The sequence below is a fragment of the Pseudorca crassidens genome, chromosome 4 (genome assembly GCF_039906515.1).
Source record: "Pseudorca crassidens isolate mPseCra1 chromosome 4, mPseCra1.hap1, whole genome shotgun sequence".
NCBI lineage: Eukaryota > Metazoa > Chordata > Mammalia > Artiodactyla > Delphinidae > Pseudorca > Pseudorca crassidens.
In genome coordinates, this window is record NC_090299.1 from 108,703,308 (window position 1) to 108,721,862 (window position 18,555).

An 18,555-nucleotide genomic window follows, 5' to 3' on the forward strand; every position below is an offset into this window, starting at 1 on the left:
TAAGTATCGTTCTTAACCTCTCGCTCATTCCTGTCCCATGATGAAACGTTCTAGTACAGATCTTCCTTGACTTACGGTGGGCTTATGTCTCCATAAACCATGGTAAATGGAAAATACCATAAGTCAAAGATGCATTTAATACATTTAACCTACCAGACATCATAGCATAGCCTAGCCTACCTTAAACGTGCTCAGAACACTTACATTAGTCTACAGTTGGGCAAAATCATCTAACACAAAGCTTATTGTATAATAAAGTGTCGAATATCTTATGTCATTAACTGAATACAGCACTGAAGGTGAGAAACAGGATGGTTGTGTGGGTACAGGATGGTTGTAAGTGTATCGGCTGTTTGCCCTTGTGATCACGTGGCTGACGGGGAGCTGTGGTTCGCAGCCCAGCATCACGAGACAGTATCATCACTGCATATCACCGGCCCAGGAAAAGATCCAAATTCAAAATTCAAAGTGCATTTTCTAGTGAATGAACGTTGCTTGCTTTTACTCCATCATGAAGTAGAAAAATTGTAAGTCGAACCATCATAAGTCAGTGACTATCTGTAGTTACCTTCTCAAAGCTTCTCATCTTTAGAATATTTTAGGAATAATTAAGAATCTTGAGAATAATTAAGAGAAGCAAAAGTATCTAAGTTCCTGAGGAGGAGGGAAGGGAGCCTCGGGTCCCGCTCTGAAGAGTGTTTACTTCATAAACGGATGTGAATTAGCCAGCTATGGAGCGAGTACGGGTGTATCTGCGTGACGCTAGGACAGCTGTCGGAGAAGAAGAAAACTGCAGAAAACCTGATTGACTTTGATTAGCCCACAATGGCTTTCTGCATTATCTGTGGCAGAAGCCCTTTTATTCAACAGGACTGAGACCAGTAGTTGGTTGAATAACCAACCAACCAAACCAGCCAAGCAAGAGGCTAACATAGGGAATTGTAGAAGATGATACTTCAGTACTTGACACATTTTGCTTTACCCTAAAACATAACTGTACGTTCACTTGCTAGTCTTTTAATATAAAGCCTTTTTTTGGAGTACGGGTCTGCTGCTTGGAGTTTCCCAGTCATCTTTTTTGCATAAACTACACCAGTAATGCCACCTTCATTGAACCTTTCCAAAGCACGAAGCTTAATTTTCATAGAAACCGCTCTCTTTCATATCACACTTTTGTTTTCCCCATTCACATATTATTTAATTTAAAATGTAAATGCCGTGATAAGTATACTTGACACAAACAGATTTGGGATATGCATTTGACTGTTGAAATTGATGAGATCACTGGCAGGCACTGAAGCGTATGGGTGAACTAGAGGGCAGCCCAGCCACAGCACCCAGGCCACTTACATAGGACCCAGGACCACGGCCAGGGTGTGTGGAAGGGGCCACGGAGAGCTTTGCTAGTCACACGAGTTAGCTACATGGAAGTGGAGTGAGAGAGAATCCACTGATTAATTATACATGTTGGTTAGGGGGGGACACGAGGCGACAGGAGCCCCACTGTTCTGGCCTCTTAGTGTACCCCTGGTCAGTCTGGGGAGAACAACTGGGCACACTCCTCTCAGCTCTGCCCTTCTACTGGAAAGCAAGATGGCCCATGGAAGCACGAGTTCTCCTCTCCTCCTTCCTTCTTGAGGGGAGCCCCACCCTGGTCCATGCCGCTGCTGCCTGGATGGGACAGTCTGCCCATTTCTGGATTTCAGTTAGCAAGTCCTCTTGGACCTGAACCCAAGTGCTCGAACATGGCTGCCGCCAGTGATAAAGGGGACATTTTGTCTTTTGTCTTTGCTCTGTGTATTATTTTTCAGTGCTTAGAATGTGGGTGGGGAAGAGGGAGGAGTGTTGTAAGTAGGGGGTCCCCTTGGAGACTCCAGCAGTGTGGGTCAGTGTGGCCCTGTGAGCATCTTTGAATTCTTGACCCTCAGGGACCACTAGCTCATTCTATTTATGCAAAAAGATCAACAGTACTTATCAAGCACCTACTATGGGTCATGGTCAGTGCTAGGTTCTGAGGACACAGTGGCAAACAAGTTAGGACCCCATCTTCGTGGTGATTGCAGACTGGTGTGGAAGAAAGCATTAAATATCAAGGGCATCGAGTCTTTGCTCACAAAGCTATATGTTTATGAAATATTACTTTTATTTCTATTTATATCTGACACCAAGCCCTCATCCCACTGAATAGCAAACATTCAGTCGTGGTCATTTTTTGTAGTGTAAGAAAGTGGGATAGGCCTCTAGCAATTGCAGAGGCAATTAAATCGATATTTAATTTCTTTCTGGTTTTGGGGACTCTTTCTTTTCTCAACCCTTTGCTGTTTCTGTCACACTCTATGCATCCCCCCCACTCTCCCCATCCCATCTCAACACCTACATAATTACTTCAGTGAGCTTGGGTTTCTACACAATATAAGATCTGTCTTTCACTTAGGCAGTTTTCTTGGTCAACCCTGTAAAAATCTCCAGGGCAAGAAATTTCAAGCTAATGGGTTATCTACTTAAGAGGGGAGAAGGTAAAGTATAGAGAAAATGAACAAAATTAATGTGTTAATAAATTGTCATATCACAGAATGAATGTATAATTATATAATGGCGAGGGTTTTTTTGGTCAGTGTATTCTCAGTTTCCTATGGCTGCTACACAAAGTAACACAAACTTCGTGGCTTAAAACAATAGAAATTTATTATCTTGCAGTTCTGAAGGCCTGGAGTCAGAAATCAGAATTACTGTGCTGAAATCAAAGTATCTGCAGGTACATGTCCTTCCAGAGGCTCTAGGGAATAATCTATTCCTTGCCTCTTTCAGTTTCTGTAGGCTGCCAGCCTTCCTTGGCTTGTGGCCATATCACTCCATTCTTCAAAGGGCAGCATCTTCAAATCTCTCCCTGCCCCGTCTTCACATCACCTTCTCCTCTGTGTGTGTGTCAGATCTTCCTCTACCTCTCTCCTATAAGGCACTGTGATGGCGTTTAGGGCCCACCCAGATAATCCAGGATAATCTCCCCATCGCAAACTCCTTAGTTTAATCATATCTGTAAAGACTCTTTTTCCACATAAAGTAACCTTTAGAGGTTGCAAAGATCAGCACCTGATCTCTTTGGGAGCCGTTAGCAGCCTCCCACATGAGGTAATATCTCCCATCTTTAAAACAACTTTCTTTAACTATATAGTCTCTTCTTGCCTTTAGAGCAGAACTCCTTGAAAGAGGTGTCCATACTCACTTCCTCTTTCATTCTTTCTTGAACTCAGCAATCAGCACTCCACTGGATCTCCCTTGGGTCAAGGTCACCAATGGCCTCTATGTTACCTAATCAGTTCTCAGTGATCACCACTTGATGTAACAGTAGCAGCTGATACAATTGATATCATCTTTCTCGAAACACTTTTTCATTTTGTCTCTGGTACATCCTCTTTCTTGGCTCTCCTCCTGCGTCATGGTCCTCTCCCCAGTCTTTTGCTCGTCCTTCCTTACCTTCTTTTTAACCTTGAAGTGCATCAGTCTCTGACATCTTCTTTTCTACATGTTTACACAATCTAAGTCACCTCATTCAGGCCGTCTATGTATGGATGTTTAACATTTGCCTTTGAGTGTATAATTGGCATCTCAGACTCGACAAGTCCTACCTGAACTCTTGATTTCTTCCCCAAACCTACACCCGCTTCTGTCTTCTCCAGATGAGTAAATAGTAACTCCATTCTTCCAGTGGCTTTTGAAACAGTGGTTGCAATCTGCCGAAAAATCCTAACGCCTTTACCTTTGAAATATACCTAGAATCTCACCTGTTCTACTACTGTCAGTCTATTCCAAGATACCATCATCTCTTGCCTGGATTATTGGAATAGTTTACTAACTGGTCTCATGGCCTCCACCCAGCCCGCATCCTCTGCCCCAGTCTATTTGTTGCACAATAGCTAAAGTGATTCTGTAAAAAACTTAAGTCATACAATATCAGTCCTGTGCTCAAAATTCTCCAGTTGCCTACTTATTCAGAGTAAAGTCCATAGTCCTTACAGTTGCCTCTCAAGTTCCTTATGATCAGGTTCCCATTATCTCTTCAGGCCTCATCCTCTACTATTATATCCTTTAAGTACTCCTCTCCAGTCGCACTGACCTCTTTGTGTACCTCATACATGCTTAGCACCAACCTCAGGGCCTTTGCACATGCTTTTCTTTTCTGCCTGGTGTCTGCATTGTTTGATATCTGCATGGTTTAATCCCTTTCTTCTTTTGGGTCTCTGCTCAAAGATCACTTTGAGAGAACTTTTCTGTATAAAGAAGAGCCCCCTGTCATCACTCTCCATCCCTCCTGCCCTGTTTTATTTTTCTTTATACCACTTATAATCACCTGGTATATATTTGTTTAGCTCTTTCCTATCTGTCTCTCCCTACTCAATTGTAAGCTCTGTGAGGACAGGGTCTTAACTTTATTTACAGCTGAATCCAAATGCCTAGAATGGTGCCTGGCACATAGTTGGTGCCTAATAAATATTTGTTGAATGGACGGATGGATGAATTAATATATAGGTGCTATGAATAAAAGGTACAGGGTGCTATGAATAAAATGTGGGCTCTGGGGACAGACTGTGTGAATACCTCCCTGAGGAAGTGGCATGTATGTTGAGACATAATGCGGATGAGGGAATAGAGTTGGCATTGCAGTCAGTTAGAATAACATGTACAAAGGCCCTGTGGCTGGATGGGAGCATGATAAATTCATGGGACTGAGAGGGGGCCACTATGGTTGGATCTCAGAGAGTGAGGGAGTGTGTAGTTACAGAAGAATCTGGAGAGATAGGCAAGGAACAGGCCATGAAGAGCCCTGAAAACTGAGTTTAGACTTAGATCTTTACTGGAGGAGTAACAAGAAGCTATTGAACTCAAAAATCTTGTACCTGAATGTCCATAGCAGCATTATTCATTATAGCCAGAGTGGCAACAACTCAAATATCCATCAACCAACTGATGATGGATAAACAAAGTGTGGTCTCTCCATACAATGGAATATTTTTCAGCCATAAAAAAGGAAGAAACTACTGATACATGCAACAGCATGTATGAAACTTGAAAACATTATGCTAAGTGAAAGAAGTCAGACATAAAAGATCATATATTATATGGTTCCATTCAGATAAAATGCCCAGCATTGGCAAATCCACAGAGACACAAAGTAGATTAGTGGTTTTTAAGAGCAGAGAGAATGGTGGGGGTGGGGAGATGAACAGTGACTGTTAATGTTTATGGGCCTTCTTTCTGGGGGTGACGAAGATGTTTCAGAATTAATGGTGATGGTTGCACAACTTTGTAAATATATGAAAGCAACTGTATACTTTGAAATGGTAACTATTAGGGTGTGTGAGTTATATCTCAAGTTTTAAAAAGAAGCTATTGAAGACGCTTAATCCAGGATGAAGGGTAGCTGCATTTGATAAGACAAGATTTACACTTTGGGAATGGATTAGGGATTACCAGTTAGGGCCTTAAGAGAAAATGCAGAGACCCCAGCAAGGAGCCTTTTGAAACAGTCCAGAGAAGGAGACAGAGTTAAAATCTACCAGATTTACTAATAGGCTGGAGTTTAGGGCTGAGGGAGAGAGAAGGCAAGGATATCTCCTACTTGTCAAGATAGTCTTGACAGATTCCAAGCACTGTAATTTGTGTTTTTACCTGAAATAGGTCTTAATAAATGGTACTCATAATTTTAAAAAATTAACTTACAGTGATAAAATTCTATATCAGCTTTAATTGTTCTAAATAAATATGATATACTTGTCTTTATGATATTGATAATGAGAATATGATCTTTGAAAAATACTAACATAGAATTTGTACCAGCTTGCAAGAGCCTGCCTGTTAAACATACTTGCATTATGAGCTCCTCCCCAAGATACTATTTGAAATCCACCTGGATTCATGGCGCTGTATATTGTGATTCTTTGATGATCTCATTAACTTTAGTCCCAAGAAGACTCCTGTGTCACATCCAGGCCAGTGGCTTTATGAAGAAAAGAAGCCAAGTGAATCAGATCTGCTCTGCAATGATGGTCCACTTCGTCATGAAAACGTACGCAAAGGAGTTAGCGACTTCTGCAGCTGGGCTACTAAGTTTGTAAGTTACCGGTAATACTTACAAGTCGAGCTCAAAGTTGCTTTTGTTAAAAAACAGTGTTTGGATATAATCTAAGTCAAATAGGCAAAGTCGTAAAGGAATCTTTTGACTTTCCCACTGTTTAAAATAGAAATGTTTCTTGTAGGTGAAATTTCTGGAAAGTTTGCAAGCTTACAGCCAATGTTTGAATGTTTATTGTTTATAAGTACATTGCTGTTGTTACATATATATTTTTTTAAATTTTTTAATTTTTTTATTATTATAATTTTTTTAATTAGCTTTTTATTTTGGAATTGTTTTAGATTTACAGAAAAGTTTCAGAAATAGTAAGAAATTTCCCATATTTCTCATGCCCAGTTCCTCCTATTAATAACATCTCTTGTGTTAATAATTAGTATGGTACACTTGAAAAAATTAATGCGCCATTATCAATACATTTTTTTTGAATTTTATTTATTTTTTTATACAGCAGGTTCTTATTAGTCATCCATTTTATACACATCAGTGTATACATGTCAATCCCAATCTCCCAATTCATTACACCACCCCCCACCTCCCGCGGCTTTCCCCCCTTGCTGTCCATACGTTTGTTCTCTACATCGGTGTCTCAGTTTCTGCCCTGCAAACTGGTTCATCTGTAAAATTTTTCTAGGTTCCACATATATGCGTTAATATATGATATTTGTTTTTCTGACTTACTTCACTCTGTATGACAGTCTCTAGATCCATCCACGACTCTACAAATGACCCATTTCGTTCCTTTTTACAGTTGAGTAATATTCTATTGTATATATGTACCACATCTTCTTTATCCATTTATCTGTTGATGGGCATTTAGGTTGCTTCCATGACCTGGCCTTGTAAATAGTGCTGCAATGAACATTGGGGTGCATGTGTCTTTTGAATTATGGTTTTCTCTGGGTATATGCCCAGTAGTGGGATTGCTGGGTCATATGGTAATTCTATTTTTAGCTTTTGAAGGAACCTCCCTACTGTTCTCCATAGTGGCTGTATCAATTTACATTCCCACCAACAGTGCAATAGGGTTCCCTTTTTCTACACCCTCTCCAGCATTTGTTGTTTGTAGATTTTCTGATGATGCCCATTCTAACTGGTGTGAGGTGATACCTCATTGTAGTTTTGATTTGCATTTCTCTAATAATTAGTGATGTCGAGCAGCTTTTCATGTGCCTCTTGGCCATCTGTATGTCTTCTTTGGAGAAAGGTCTATTTAGGTCTTCTGCCCATTTTTGGATTGGGTTGGTTTTTTTTTGTTATTGAGCTGCATGAGCTGTTTATATGTTTTGGAGATTAATCCTTTGTCTGTTGATTTGTTTGCAAATATTTTCTCCCATTCTGAGGGTTGTCTTTTCGTCTTGTTTATGGTTTCCTTTGCTGTGCAAAAACTTCTAAGTTTCATTAGGTCCCATTTGTTTACTTTTGTTTTTATTTCCATTACTCTAAGAGGTGGATCAAAAAAGATCTTGCTGTGATTTATGTCAAAGAGTGTTCTTCCTATGTTTTCCTCTTAAGAGTTTTATAGTGTCTGGTCTTACATTTAGGTCTTTAATCTGTTTTGAGTTTATTTTTGTGTATGGTGTAGGGAGTGTGCTAATTTCATTCTTTTACATGTAGCTGTCCAGTTTTCCCAGCACCACTTATTGAAGAGACTGTCTTTTCACCACTGTATATCCTTGCCTCCTTTGTCATAGATTAGTTGACCATAGGTGCATGGGTTTACTCCGGGGTTTCTATCTTGTTCCATTGATCTGTATTTCTGTTTTTGTGCCACTACCATATTGTCTTGATTACTGTAGCTTTGTAGTATAGTCTGAACTCAGGGAGTCTGATTCCTCCAGCTCTGTTTTTTTCCCTCAAGACCTCTTTGGTTATTCGGGTTTTTTTGTGTCTCCATACAAATTTTAAGATTTTTTTGTTCTAGATCTGTAAAAAATGCCATTGGTAATCTGAATCTGTAGATTGCTTTGGACAGTATAATCATTTTAACAATATTGATTCTTCCAATCCAAGAACATGGTGTATCTCTCCATCTGTTTGAATCATCTTTAATTTCTTTCATCAGTGGCTTATAGTTTTCTGCATACATGTTTTTGTCTCCCTCGGTAGGTTTATTCCTAGGTATTTTATTCTTTTTGTTGCAAGGGTAAATGGGAGTGTTTCCTTAATTTCTCTTTCAGATTTTTCATCATTAGTGTATAGGAATGCAGGAGATTTCTGTGCATTAATTTTGTATCCTGCAACTTTACCAAATTCATTGTTTAGCTCTAGTAGTTTTCTGGTGGCATCTTTAGGATTCTCTATGTATAGTATCATGTCATCTGCAAACAGTGACAGTTTTACTTCTTCTTTTCCAATTTGGATTCCTTTTATTTCTCTTTCTTCTCTGATTGCTGTGGCTATGACTTCCAAAACTATGTTGAATAATAGTGGTGAGAGTGGACATCCTTGTCTTGTTCCTGATCTTGGAGGAAAGGCTTTCAGTTTTTCACCATTGAGAATGATGTTTGCTGTGGGTTTGTCATATATGGCCTTTATTATGTTGAGGTGGGTTCCCTCTATGCCCACTTTCTGGAGAGCTTTTATCATAAATGGTGTTGAATTTAGTCAAAAGCTTTTTCTGCATCTATTGAGATGATCATATGGTTTTTCTTCTTCAGTTTGTTAATATGGTGTATCACATTGATTGATTTGCACATACTGAAGAATCCTTGCAAGCTTGGGGTAAATCCCACTTGATCATGGTGTATGATCCTTTTAATGTGTTGTTGTATTCTGTTTGCTAGTATTTTGTTGAGGATTTTTGCATCTATGTTCATGAGTGATATTGGTCTGTAATTTTCTTTTTTTGTAGTACCTTTGTCTGGTTTTGGTATTAGGGAGGTGATGGCCTCATAGAGTGAGTTTGGGAGTGTTCCTTCCTCTGAAATTTTTTGGAAGAGTTTGAGAAGGATGGGTGTTAGCTCTTCTCTAAATGTTTGATAGAATTCACCTGTGAAGCCATCTGGTCCTGGACTTTTGTTTGTTGGAAGATTTTTAATCACAGTTTCAATTTCATTCATTGTGATTGGTCTGTTCATATTTCTGTTTCTTCCTGGTTCATTCTTGGAAAGTTATACTTTTGTAAGAATTTGTCCATTTCTTCCAGGTTGTCCATTTTATTGGCATAGAGTTGCTTGTCATAGCCTCTTAGGATGCTTTGTATTTCTGCGGTGTCCGTTGTAACTTGTCCTTTTTCATTTCTAATTTTATTGATTTGAGTCCTTTCCCTCTTTTCCTTGATGAGTCTGGCTAATGGTTTTGTTTATCTTCTCAAAGAACCAGCCTTTAGTTTTATTGATCCTTGCTATTGTTTTCTTTGTTTCTATTTCTGCTCTGATCTTTATGATTTCTTTCCTTCTACTAACTTTGGGTTTTGTTTGTTCTTCTTTCTCTAGTTCCTTTAGGTGTAAGGTTAGATTGTTTATTTGAGATTTTTCTGTTTCTTGAGGTAGGCTTGTATAGCTAGAAACTTCCCTCTTAGAACTGCTTTTGCTGCATCCCATAGGTTTTGGATCATCATGTTTTCATTGTCATTTGTCTCTAGGTATTTTTTGATTTCCTCTTTGATTTCTTCAGGGATCTCTTGGTTATTTAGTAATGTATTGTTTAGCCTCCATGTGTTTGTGTTTTTTAAGTTTTTTTCCCTGTAAGTCATTTCTAATCTCATAGTGTCGTGGTCAGAAATGATGCTTGATATGATTTAAATTTTCTTAAATTTTCTGAGGCTTGATTTGTGACCCAAGATTTGATCTATCCTGAAGAACGTTCTGTGCGCACTGGTGAAGAAAGTGTAATCTGCTGTTTTTGGATGGAATGTCCTATAAATATCAATTAAATCTGTCTGGTCTATTGTGTCATTTAAACTTTGTGTTTCCTTATTAATTTTCTGTTTAGATGATCTGTCCATTGGTGTAAGTGAGGTGTTAAAGTCCCCCACTATTATTGTGTTACTGTTGATTTCCTCTTTTATAGCTGTTAGCAGTTTCCTTATGTATTGAGGTGCTCCTATGTTGGATGCATATATAATTGTTATATCTTCTTCTTGGATTGATCTCTTGATCATTATGTAGTGTCTCTCCTTGTGTCTTGTAACATTCTTTATTTTAAAGTCATTTTATCTTTTATGAGTATTGCTACTCCAGCTTTCTTTTCCATTTGCATGGAATATCTTTTGCCATCCCCTCACTTTCAGTCTGTATGTGTCCCTAGGTTGAAGTGGGTCTCTTGTAGACAGCATATAGATGGGTCTTGTTTTTCTGTCCGTTCAGCGAGCCTGTGTCTTTTGGTTGGAGGATTTAATGCATTTACGTTTAAGATAATTATTGATATGTGTGTTCCTGTTACCATTTTCTTAATTGTTTTGGGTTTGTTTTTGTAGGTCCTTTACTTCTCTTGTGTTTCCCACTTAGAGAAGTTCGTTTAGCATTTGCTGTAGAGCTGGTTTGGTGATGCTGAATTCTCTTAGCTTTTGCTTGTCTGTAAAACTTTTGATTTCTCCATTGAATCTGAATGAGATCCTTGCCGGGTAGAGTAATCTTGGTTGTAGTTTCTTCCCTTTCATCACTTTAAGTATATCATGCCACTTCCTTCTGGTTTGTAGAGTTTCTGCTGAGAAATCAGCTGTTAATCTTATGGAGTTCCCTTGTATGTTATTTGTCATTTTCCCTTGCCGCTTTCAATAATTTTTCTTTGTCTTCAATTTTTGCCAATTTGATTACTGTGTGTCTCGGCATGTTTCTCCTTGTGTTTCTCCTGTATGGGACTCTCTGCGCTTCCTGGACTTGGGTGGCTATTTCCTTTCCCATGTTGGGGAAGTTTTCGACTATAATCTCTTCAAATATTTTCTCTGGTCCTTTCTGTCTCTCTTCTTCTGGGACCCCTATAATGTGAATGTTGTTGCATTTAATGTTGTCGCAGAGTTCTCTTAGGCTGTCTTCATTGCTTTTCATTCTTTTTTCTTTATTCTGTTCCGCGGCAGCTAATTCCACCATTCTGTTTTCCAGGTCACTTATCCGTTCTTCTTCCTCAGTTATTCTGCTATTGATTCCTTCTAGTGTAGTTTTCATTTCAGTTATTGTATTGTTCACCTCTGTTTGTTTGTTCTTTTATTCTTCTAGGTCTTTGTTAAACATTTCTTGCATCTTCTCGATCTTTGACTCCATTCTTTTTCCGAGGTGCTGGATCATCTTCACTATCATTATTCTGAATTCTTTTCTGGATGGTTCCCTATCTCCACTTCTTTTAGTTGTTTTTCTGGGGTTTTATCTTGTTCCTTCATCTGGTATATAGCCCTCTGCCTTTTCATCTTGTCTGTCTTTCTCTGAATGTGATTTTTGTTCCACAGGCTCCAGGATTGTAGTTCTTCTTGCTTCTGCTCTCTGCCCTCTCATATATTTTTTAAAGTGGCTGTCTGCACCCAACTTTATTGAGATACAATTGACATATAACATTGTGTAATTTTAAGGTATACAATGTGATCATTTGATACATGTATATATCGCAAAATGATTACCATGATCTGGTTAGTTAACAAATCCATCACCTCACGTAATTACCTCTGTGTGTGAGGTGAGAACGTGTAAGATCTACTCTTAGCAACTTTTAAGTATATAATACAGCGTTGTTAACTAGAGTCACTATGCTGTACATTAGATTCCCCAGAACTTACTCATGTTATAATTGGAAGTTTGTACCCTTTGGGCGTCTCCCCATTTCCCCCGCCCCATTGTTTCATATTTTAATCTTTCATTTCAATGTTAGGACCTTCTTTTCTCTCTGTCCTTCCCTCTTTTTTCAATTCATTTTTCTCAGTTATATTTATCTGTAAGTACTTGGAAAGCTATGCTTGACTACAGTCGTTAACAAAAAATATTTGACATGAAGAGACTTTTGACTCAGTTATCAAGTTCTTTTCTTGCCCTCCTTCTAAGAACCTTTTTAGTTATCTATTTCTGTCCCTGAGTTCCAGTAGATGTCTAGATTCCCGATGCTTTTTCCTGAATTTCAGACTCTCTAGAATTTTCAATCCCCCTCTCCCCATTTTTTGAGTCAGTTTTAGTCAATATATTATTTTGGACTATTTCTTTGGCAAGTAATATAATTCAGACTAGATTAAGTGAGAAAAGGGAATCATCCAGAAGTATTCAGAGTTTCAGGCACAGCTGGATCTGGGTGCTAAAATGTTTTTAGGTGCTCTCCCTATCACTTAGCTACTCTCTTCTGACTTCACATTCCTGTAGTCTTTCCCTAAGAGATATCAAAAGTATTCACTAAATTTTCCAAGCTTATATCCCACCAGGCAACAACCTAACATGGGAAAAGAGCAACCTTTTTCCCATAGGGAAAAATCCAGGGCTTACTCTCACCAGACTAACTTGGGTCACACCTGTGCCTGAATTATCCACTATGAGTAAGGAGATGGAATATGCTCATTGACTGGTCTAGGTCACATGTCCAACCCTGAGGCCAAGAGGTGGGCATGTCCAGCCCACTTGCGACAGATGGACTGAAAGTGGTGGAGGGAGGCTCTCCGGAGTGTGACTGGAGTAGGGATGCTGGACAGGGTAGGTGATGCCCACTCTACCACTGCTTGTCTACAAGCTGACTAGATAGGATTGCCCGAGTCCCAGCCCTTCCACCTCTCCCACTCCTCCTGTTGGGGACTATTCCTCTTTCGAGGCAGGAAGTGTAAGGAACCCTAGGATAATTGTTTAACTGCTGTGGTAACCAGCCTTGTTTTCAGTCCCTTATGACCAAGGTCCCATAACTGTCATACTACTTTGGTCCCAATCACATCACCCTGTGGTATTTTCTCCATAGCACTAGTTTATACTTTCCTTCCATGTTGTTTATTTATTTATTTTTTACCTCATTGATTCTGCTTGCTCTAGTTTATACCCCGACTCGATTTAATGACCCCGTCTATAAATTTCACTCCGACATCAGCTTCAGTTGCTAATGACCCCATTCTCTATATTCCCCAACTTATATATTCCAAAGTAAGATTGTGTTGAGCCTGTAGAGCAGGAAAAAATAATTTTCCTTTTATTCTTCTAAGTTCTCTCTGGGATCTCTATAACTAAAGGCAGATTAACAAGAGAAAAACAAACAGAAATTTATTAACAAGTATACCTCATATATACATGGGAGATACCCTGGGAAAAATGACTAACTCTCCTAGGTGGCTTAGAATTCAGGCTCAAATAACAACTTGCGCCAAAGACAAAGAGAGAAAGGTGTGGGGAGTCAGTAATGGGGAGGTGACCAGGAAGAAATAGGAGAACAAGAGTATGGTTTATTATGCAAATTTAAGTGGGTGCCTTTTCCTTTGCTAAGAGTGTCTGTCTTATGATTTAAAGTCTTCCTTCTCTTCCTGGAATGGAGAGGGAGACAGCCTTACAAGTGGAGTTTTTTTAATAAATGTAAATTTCACTTAAAGGGTGACTTCTACTCTGTTTCTAGATCATTTCCTGTGTTGTCTGCTGTTTCTCAAAATCATCAGCTCAAAATAAGCCTTAAGCCAGAGGCATATTTTGAGGTGCTATATTCTCCTATCCTTCAAATCTAAGTTATCTTTCAGCCATATCATAGATCCATGGTCAGTCTACAGATTAGGGGCTCTTAATGTGGCCATCTGTACTCCTGCCAGCTATGGCTGGGGGACGGAAGGCGGGTTTGTTCTGTGCACAAAACATGGCTGACTAAAAGGAGCCCATGGCTTCAGTAGGAGCCCCGAACAGGGCAGCTTCCTGTATAAGGGGCTGTGGGCAGAGCACAAACTAACATTTCTAGACATGTCTGGAAAATACCTCTAAAGATGTTACTACTATAAAGTGTTGGAGATGTTTGCTTTTGATCAAACAGACTGAATTTTCCTCAGCACCACTATCTCCCTCAGGACTCACTGCTTCTTGTGGGTCCTAAGTTGTCTCTTAATGCACTGACGAAGCTCTCCAGACCCCAAATACTTCTTGTCTCCTACAAATGGTGACTGAGCACTTTCTACCTCTCCTTTAAACTACCTCTCTCTTCTCCGGCCATGGTCGAATACCTCCTGTAGATTAAAGATGGAAGAAGGAGCATTTCACCATTTGTCCTTGACTCATGCCCTGTGCTATTCTTCCAGCGGGGCCTGAACATTGATGAGGAGTTCATCCTGAAACAGTTTGACATTGACTGTCAGAGCAAACCAAGCTATAATGTGCTCCATACAATGAGACCCAGCCAGGTTCCTCTGGAGCTAAAGAAAAGGATTGGGCTGAATAACCTGCAGGAGCCACAGTTTTCCCAGAAACTGCACTATGAGCAGAGACTTCAGAAACCACAGGTAACTACAAAAAGGGAGAAGAACTGAGAATCAAAGGAAATTAAATCGTATTCAAGTATTAAATGTTCTTGACTTCTGGTACTTCAGAAGGCGCTGACCTTTTTCAGTAAAATTCTTGAAATTTTTTTGATGTTTAACATTTGTAAAAAATACAATAAATAAACATTTGTTAAACGAATGAATATTTAATACATCTTAAAAAGTCAGTCATACAAACAAGGCAGGCCATTCAGCATTATTGTTAATATCTGAACAGTCATTATTTCCCTCTTTATGTGTTTTATATGTTGAGACAACCTCTTTGTGTGTTTTATATGTTGAAATCTATCTCTTTATGTGTTTTACATGTTGAAATTCTAATAGTCAGTAGAAATATACGTGAATGTTTATTATTGCAAGAGTAAGATGCTGCAGTTAACAGTTGTGAACACTGTGTATGTCCAAAGAATTCTTGAATTTTTATGGCGGTCTTTTCGACCACAGACCATCATTCTTGACCATATGCTTGCCTGATAATTAACAAATCGCTCAGTTTCCCAGCACCAGTTTCCTGTGAAGACAGAACAAGGAAGCAGAGATGAGAAAAAACAAGCTATGTTCTAAAGGGAAGTACTATGGGCCCCTGAGTACTTTTCTACACAATGTGTTAGTGCAAATATATATACACAAGTCAAATTGTGCCAGTCCAACGAAGATTTACGTGCCTAAGTGTGGGTGGGAAGCGGGGAGATTACAGAGTTAGTTTCTCTGGAAGTGAAGATAATAATTTCCCTCTGTCTTTTACACATAATCTTTGATACTATATTTCCAATATTTTTGACATACCAGCTTTGTCCTTTCATAATTGAACATGATCAGCTGACCTATTTTTACATTCATGATGTTTTCCGTCTTTGTCTCTGTTGCATAAAGTTTATGAAAACTATGCATTCCATCACTAATTCAGCACTTAAAATTTTCCATTCTCCTCTCATCTTTCTAAAGGGTAAAATGCAGAATGATGCTGGACAGGCAAATTATATCCATGTGGTTCAGGCACATGGGACCTGAACCACTGCTTGTTCTGAATCTGGGCTGAATGAAATTGCTCAATTCTCTGTATTTACAAATAATTGCACAAATGCTGCTTTATAAAGCATGGTGGTTATTGCCAAAATCGAACTTTTGACTGGCCAATGGAGGATCACTATGCAAAAGTTCAAATAGATTTCCACAGAGTATCATTTTCCTTCTGCCTGAAGGACTTCCTTTAATAGTTCTAGTGTAGATCTGCGGGTGATGAATTCTTCCAGCTTTTCTATGTCTGAAGATATCCTTGTTCTTCCTTCATTTTTAAAGATATTTTTGTGGGTATAGAATTCTAGGTTCAAAGTTTTTTGTTTGTTTGTTTTTAGTCCTTTAAAACTGTTGCTCCACCGTCCTCCTGGTTGTGTTGTTTCTGATGAGAAATCTTATGTCATCCTTATCTTTGTTTTTCTGGACCTGTTTTTTCTTGGCTGCTTTTAATACTTTCTCTTTGTCACTGGTTTTGAGCAGTGTGATTATTATACACATTGGTGTATATGTCTTCATGTTTCTTGTGTCTGGAAAAGTTTGATCCTTTTGGGTCTTGCTTTTAAGAACTGTTGAGAAGGGTCAAAATAATGTTTAGTCTAGGGCTAACTCCCTACTACCGATGCAAGACCCTTCGTGTATTCTACCCAGTATCCTGTGAATCTTCGAGTTTCCCAGGAGGGAACAGGCCCTGGCCCTGGCCCTGTGTGCATGCAGGACGCTGTTATCTCTAATCCTTTTGGTTAGTTCTTTCCCAGACCTCAGGTGGTTTCCTCCCAGACATACACAGATGGAGACCCTCTGCAAACCTCTGTAGTTCCCTCTCTGTGCAGCTCTTTCCTTTGTTACTCTGGGCTGCAAACTTCAGCTGCCTTGGTCTTCCTGGACTCTCAGTTCTGTCTTCTCAACTCAGAAAGTCCACTAGGTTCCTCCTGAGCTCCTTCTCCTGCTCTGTGGCCTGGGAACTCTCTGCAGACAGTGAACTGGGGCAGTTGGGGGCTTATTCACTTTTTGCCTCTCAGGGATCACTGTCCTTTGCTATTTGATGTCCAGTGTCTTATAAATAAATAAATATATATACATATATATTCAATATATATCTATATTTCGTTTTTTGGTTGTTGCAGGTGTAAGGATAAATCTGGTCCCTATTCCGGGGATGGAATCTCCATCTTTATTTTCTTATTCCACATACTCTCAGGCCTGTTATCCTCTGCTCTTTGATGTTCTTTAAAACTCTGAGCTTTTCGACTACCTTACCTTTGCTCACAGTATTCTCTCTGCCTGACGTGCCCCTCTTCTCATGTCTACACTCTTACATCTTCCTTTAGACACAGGTCAGATGCCAATTTTTCCATGGAGTTTTCTCCAGGTCCTTCGGTTGACATTAACTTATTCTTACTTCTAATCTCTCACAGCAGTTTCTGCCTCTATTGTAGCATGTTTCTCTTGGCCCTGTATATTCATTCATCCATTTATTTATACATTCATTCAACAAACACTTCTGAGCATCTGTTACTATGTGCCGAAAAGTGCTGGGAGCAAATGAAGGACTGTTTCCTGCATTTAAGGAGCTTACGGTCTAGTGAGGTCAATGGATAAATGACTAACTATAATGAAATGATGTCATGGTTCATCCGGGTTGTAGGAAGAAGTAACCAGTTCCACCAGGCATGGGCTGAGGGTGGGTACAGTTAAGACTTCACAGAAGAAATTATGTTTGTACTGAATCTTGAAAGACCACCAGGTACCCAGCCACCTAACGTATTCCAGAGCTCAAGTTCTTTAGTGGAGCAGTATGTAGATTGCGTTCCTCTCCCTTCCTTTCTTTTTTCCTCTCTTTCCTCTCCTACCCTCCTTCCTTTAATTCAGTGGTTCTCAGCCAGAACAATTTTGTCCCCTTCCCCACCCCCACACCCCACCAGGGATATTTGGCAATGTTGGAGATGATGTTTTTGGTTGTCACAATTTGGAGATGCTACTGGCATCTCGTGGGTGGAGACCAGGAATGCTGCCCAACATCTTACAATGCATAGGACAGCACCACCGCCCCCCACCTCCAGCAAAGAATTATCCAGCTCAAAATGTCAATAACGCTGAAGCTAAGAAACCTGATTTTAACCCAACAAATATTTATTGAGCACCTGTTGTGTCCTAAGTATTGTTCTAGATGCCAGGGGGATGTAGCGGCGAACAAGCTCAGAAGCTTACATTTTAGAAGGTCAGAGGTGAGACAACAAACAATCAGAAAAATATACAGCATATCAAGCGGCGATAAGTGCTGTTCAGAAAAATGAGGCAGGGAAAGAAGACAAGCAGTGTTGTGCGGGGTTACAGTTTTTGAATTGGGTGGTCAGGGAAGATACAACTGAAAAGATGACCTGAAATAGGTAAGAGAGTGAGCCCTGTGGGTGTCTTGGGGAAGAGCATCATGGAGAAGGAACAGTAAGTGCAAAGGCACTGAGGCAGCAGTGTGATAGGTGCTCTAGAAACAGCAAGGAGGTCAGTCTGCTTGGATTGGAGGGATCATAATGCTGAATCCAGCTCTGAGAAGGGATTTCCCTCCCCTCTGCTCTGTCCCATCATCTCTGTTTCAGGCAGGTGTTTCTGGCTTGACTCTAGAATGGCCACACGTTCCACCTCATAGTTTAGATATGAGTGAGAAGACGGAGGAGCAGGGTCTTTGTGTTTCATGTTTCTTTGTCCTACACAAGCGTTAGACCTCCTTTCATGAGACAATGAGCGGGTATTGCATCACAGCATCAGGCTGTGAACCAGCAGATGCACTCCTGAGGAATGGGAGAAAGAAAGGAAAGACATCTCTTCCTCCCCCTCTTTCTCTCTTCCTCCCCCTCTTTCTCTCTTCCTCCCCCTCTTTCTCTCCTCCTCCTCCTCTTTCTCTCTTCCTCCCCCTCTCTCTTCCTCCCCCTTTCTCTCTTCCTCCCCCTCTTTCTCTCTTCCTCCCCCTCTTTCTCTCTTCCTCCCCCTCTTTCTCTCTTCCTCCCCC

At 39.9% G+C, this 18,555-nt stretch overlaps 1 protein-coding gene across 1 annotated transcript in view; it reads left to right on the forward strand.

The window, feature by feature from the left end:
• Positions 1-18,555, forward strand: part of FAM47E (family with sequence similarity 47 member E) — a 30,942-nt gene that overhangs the window by 6,881 nt on the left and 5,506 nt on the right. Inside the window, exons 4-5 of the mRNA XM_067736312.1 lie at positions 5,959-6,109; positions 14,295-14,495. Of these exons, the coding sequence (XP_067592413.1) occupies positions 5,959-6,109; positions 14,295-14,495 (352 nt within the window). The remainder of the gene's footprint in view (positions 1-5,958; positions 6,110-14,294; positions 14,496-18,555) is intronic.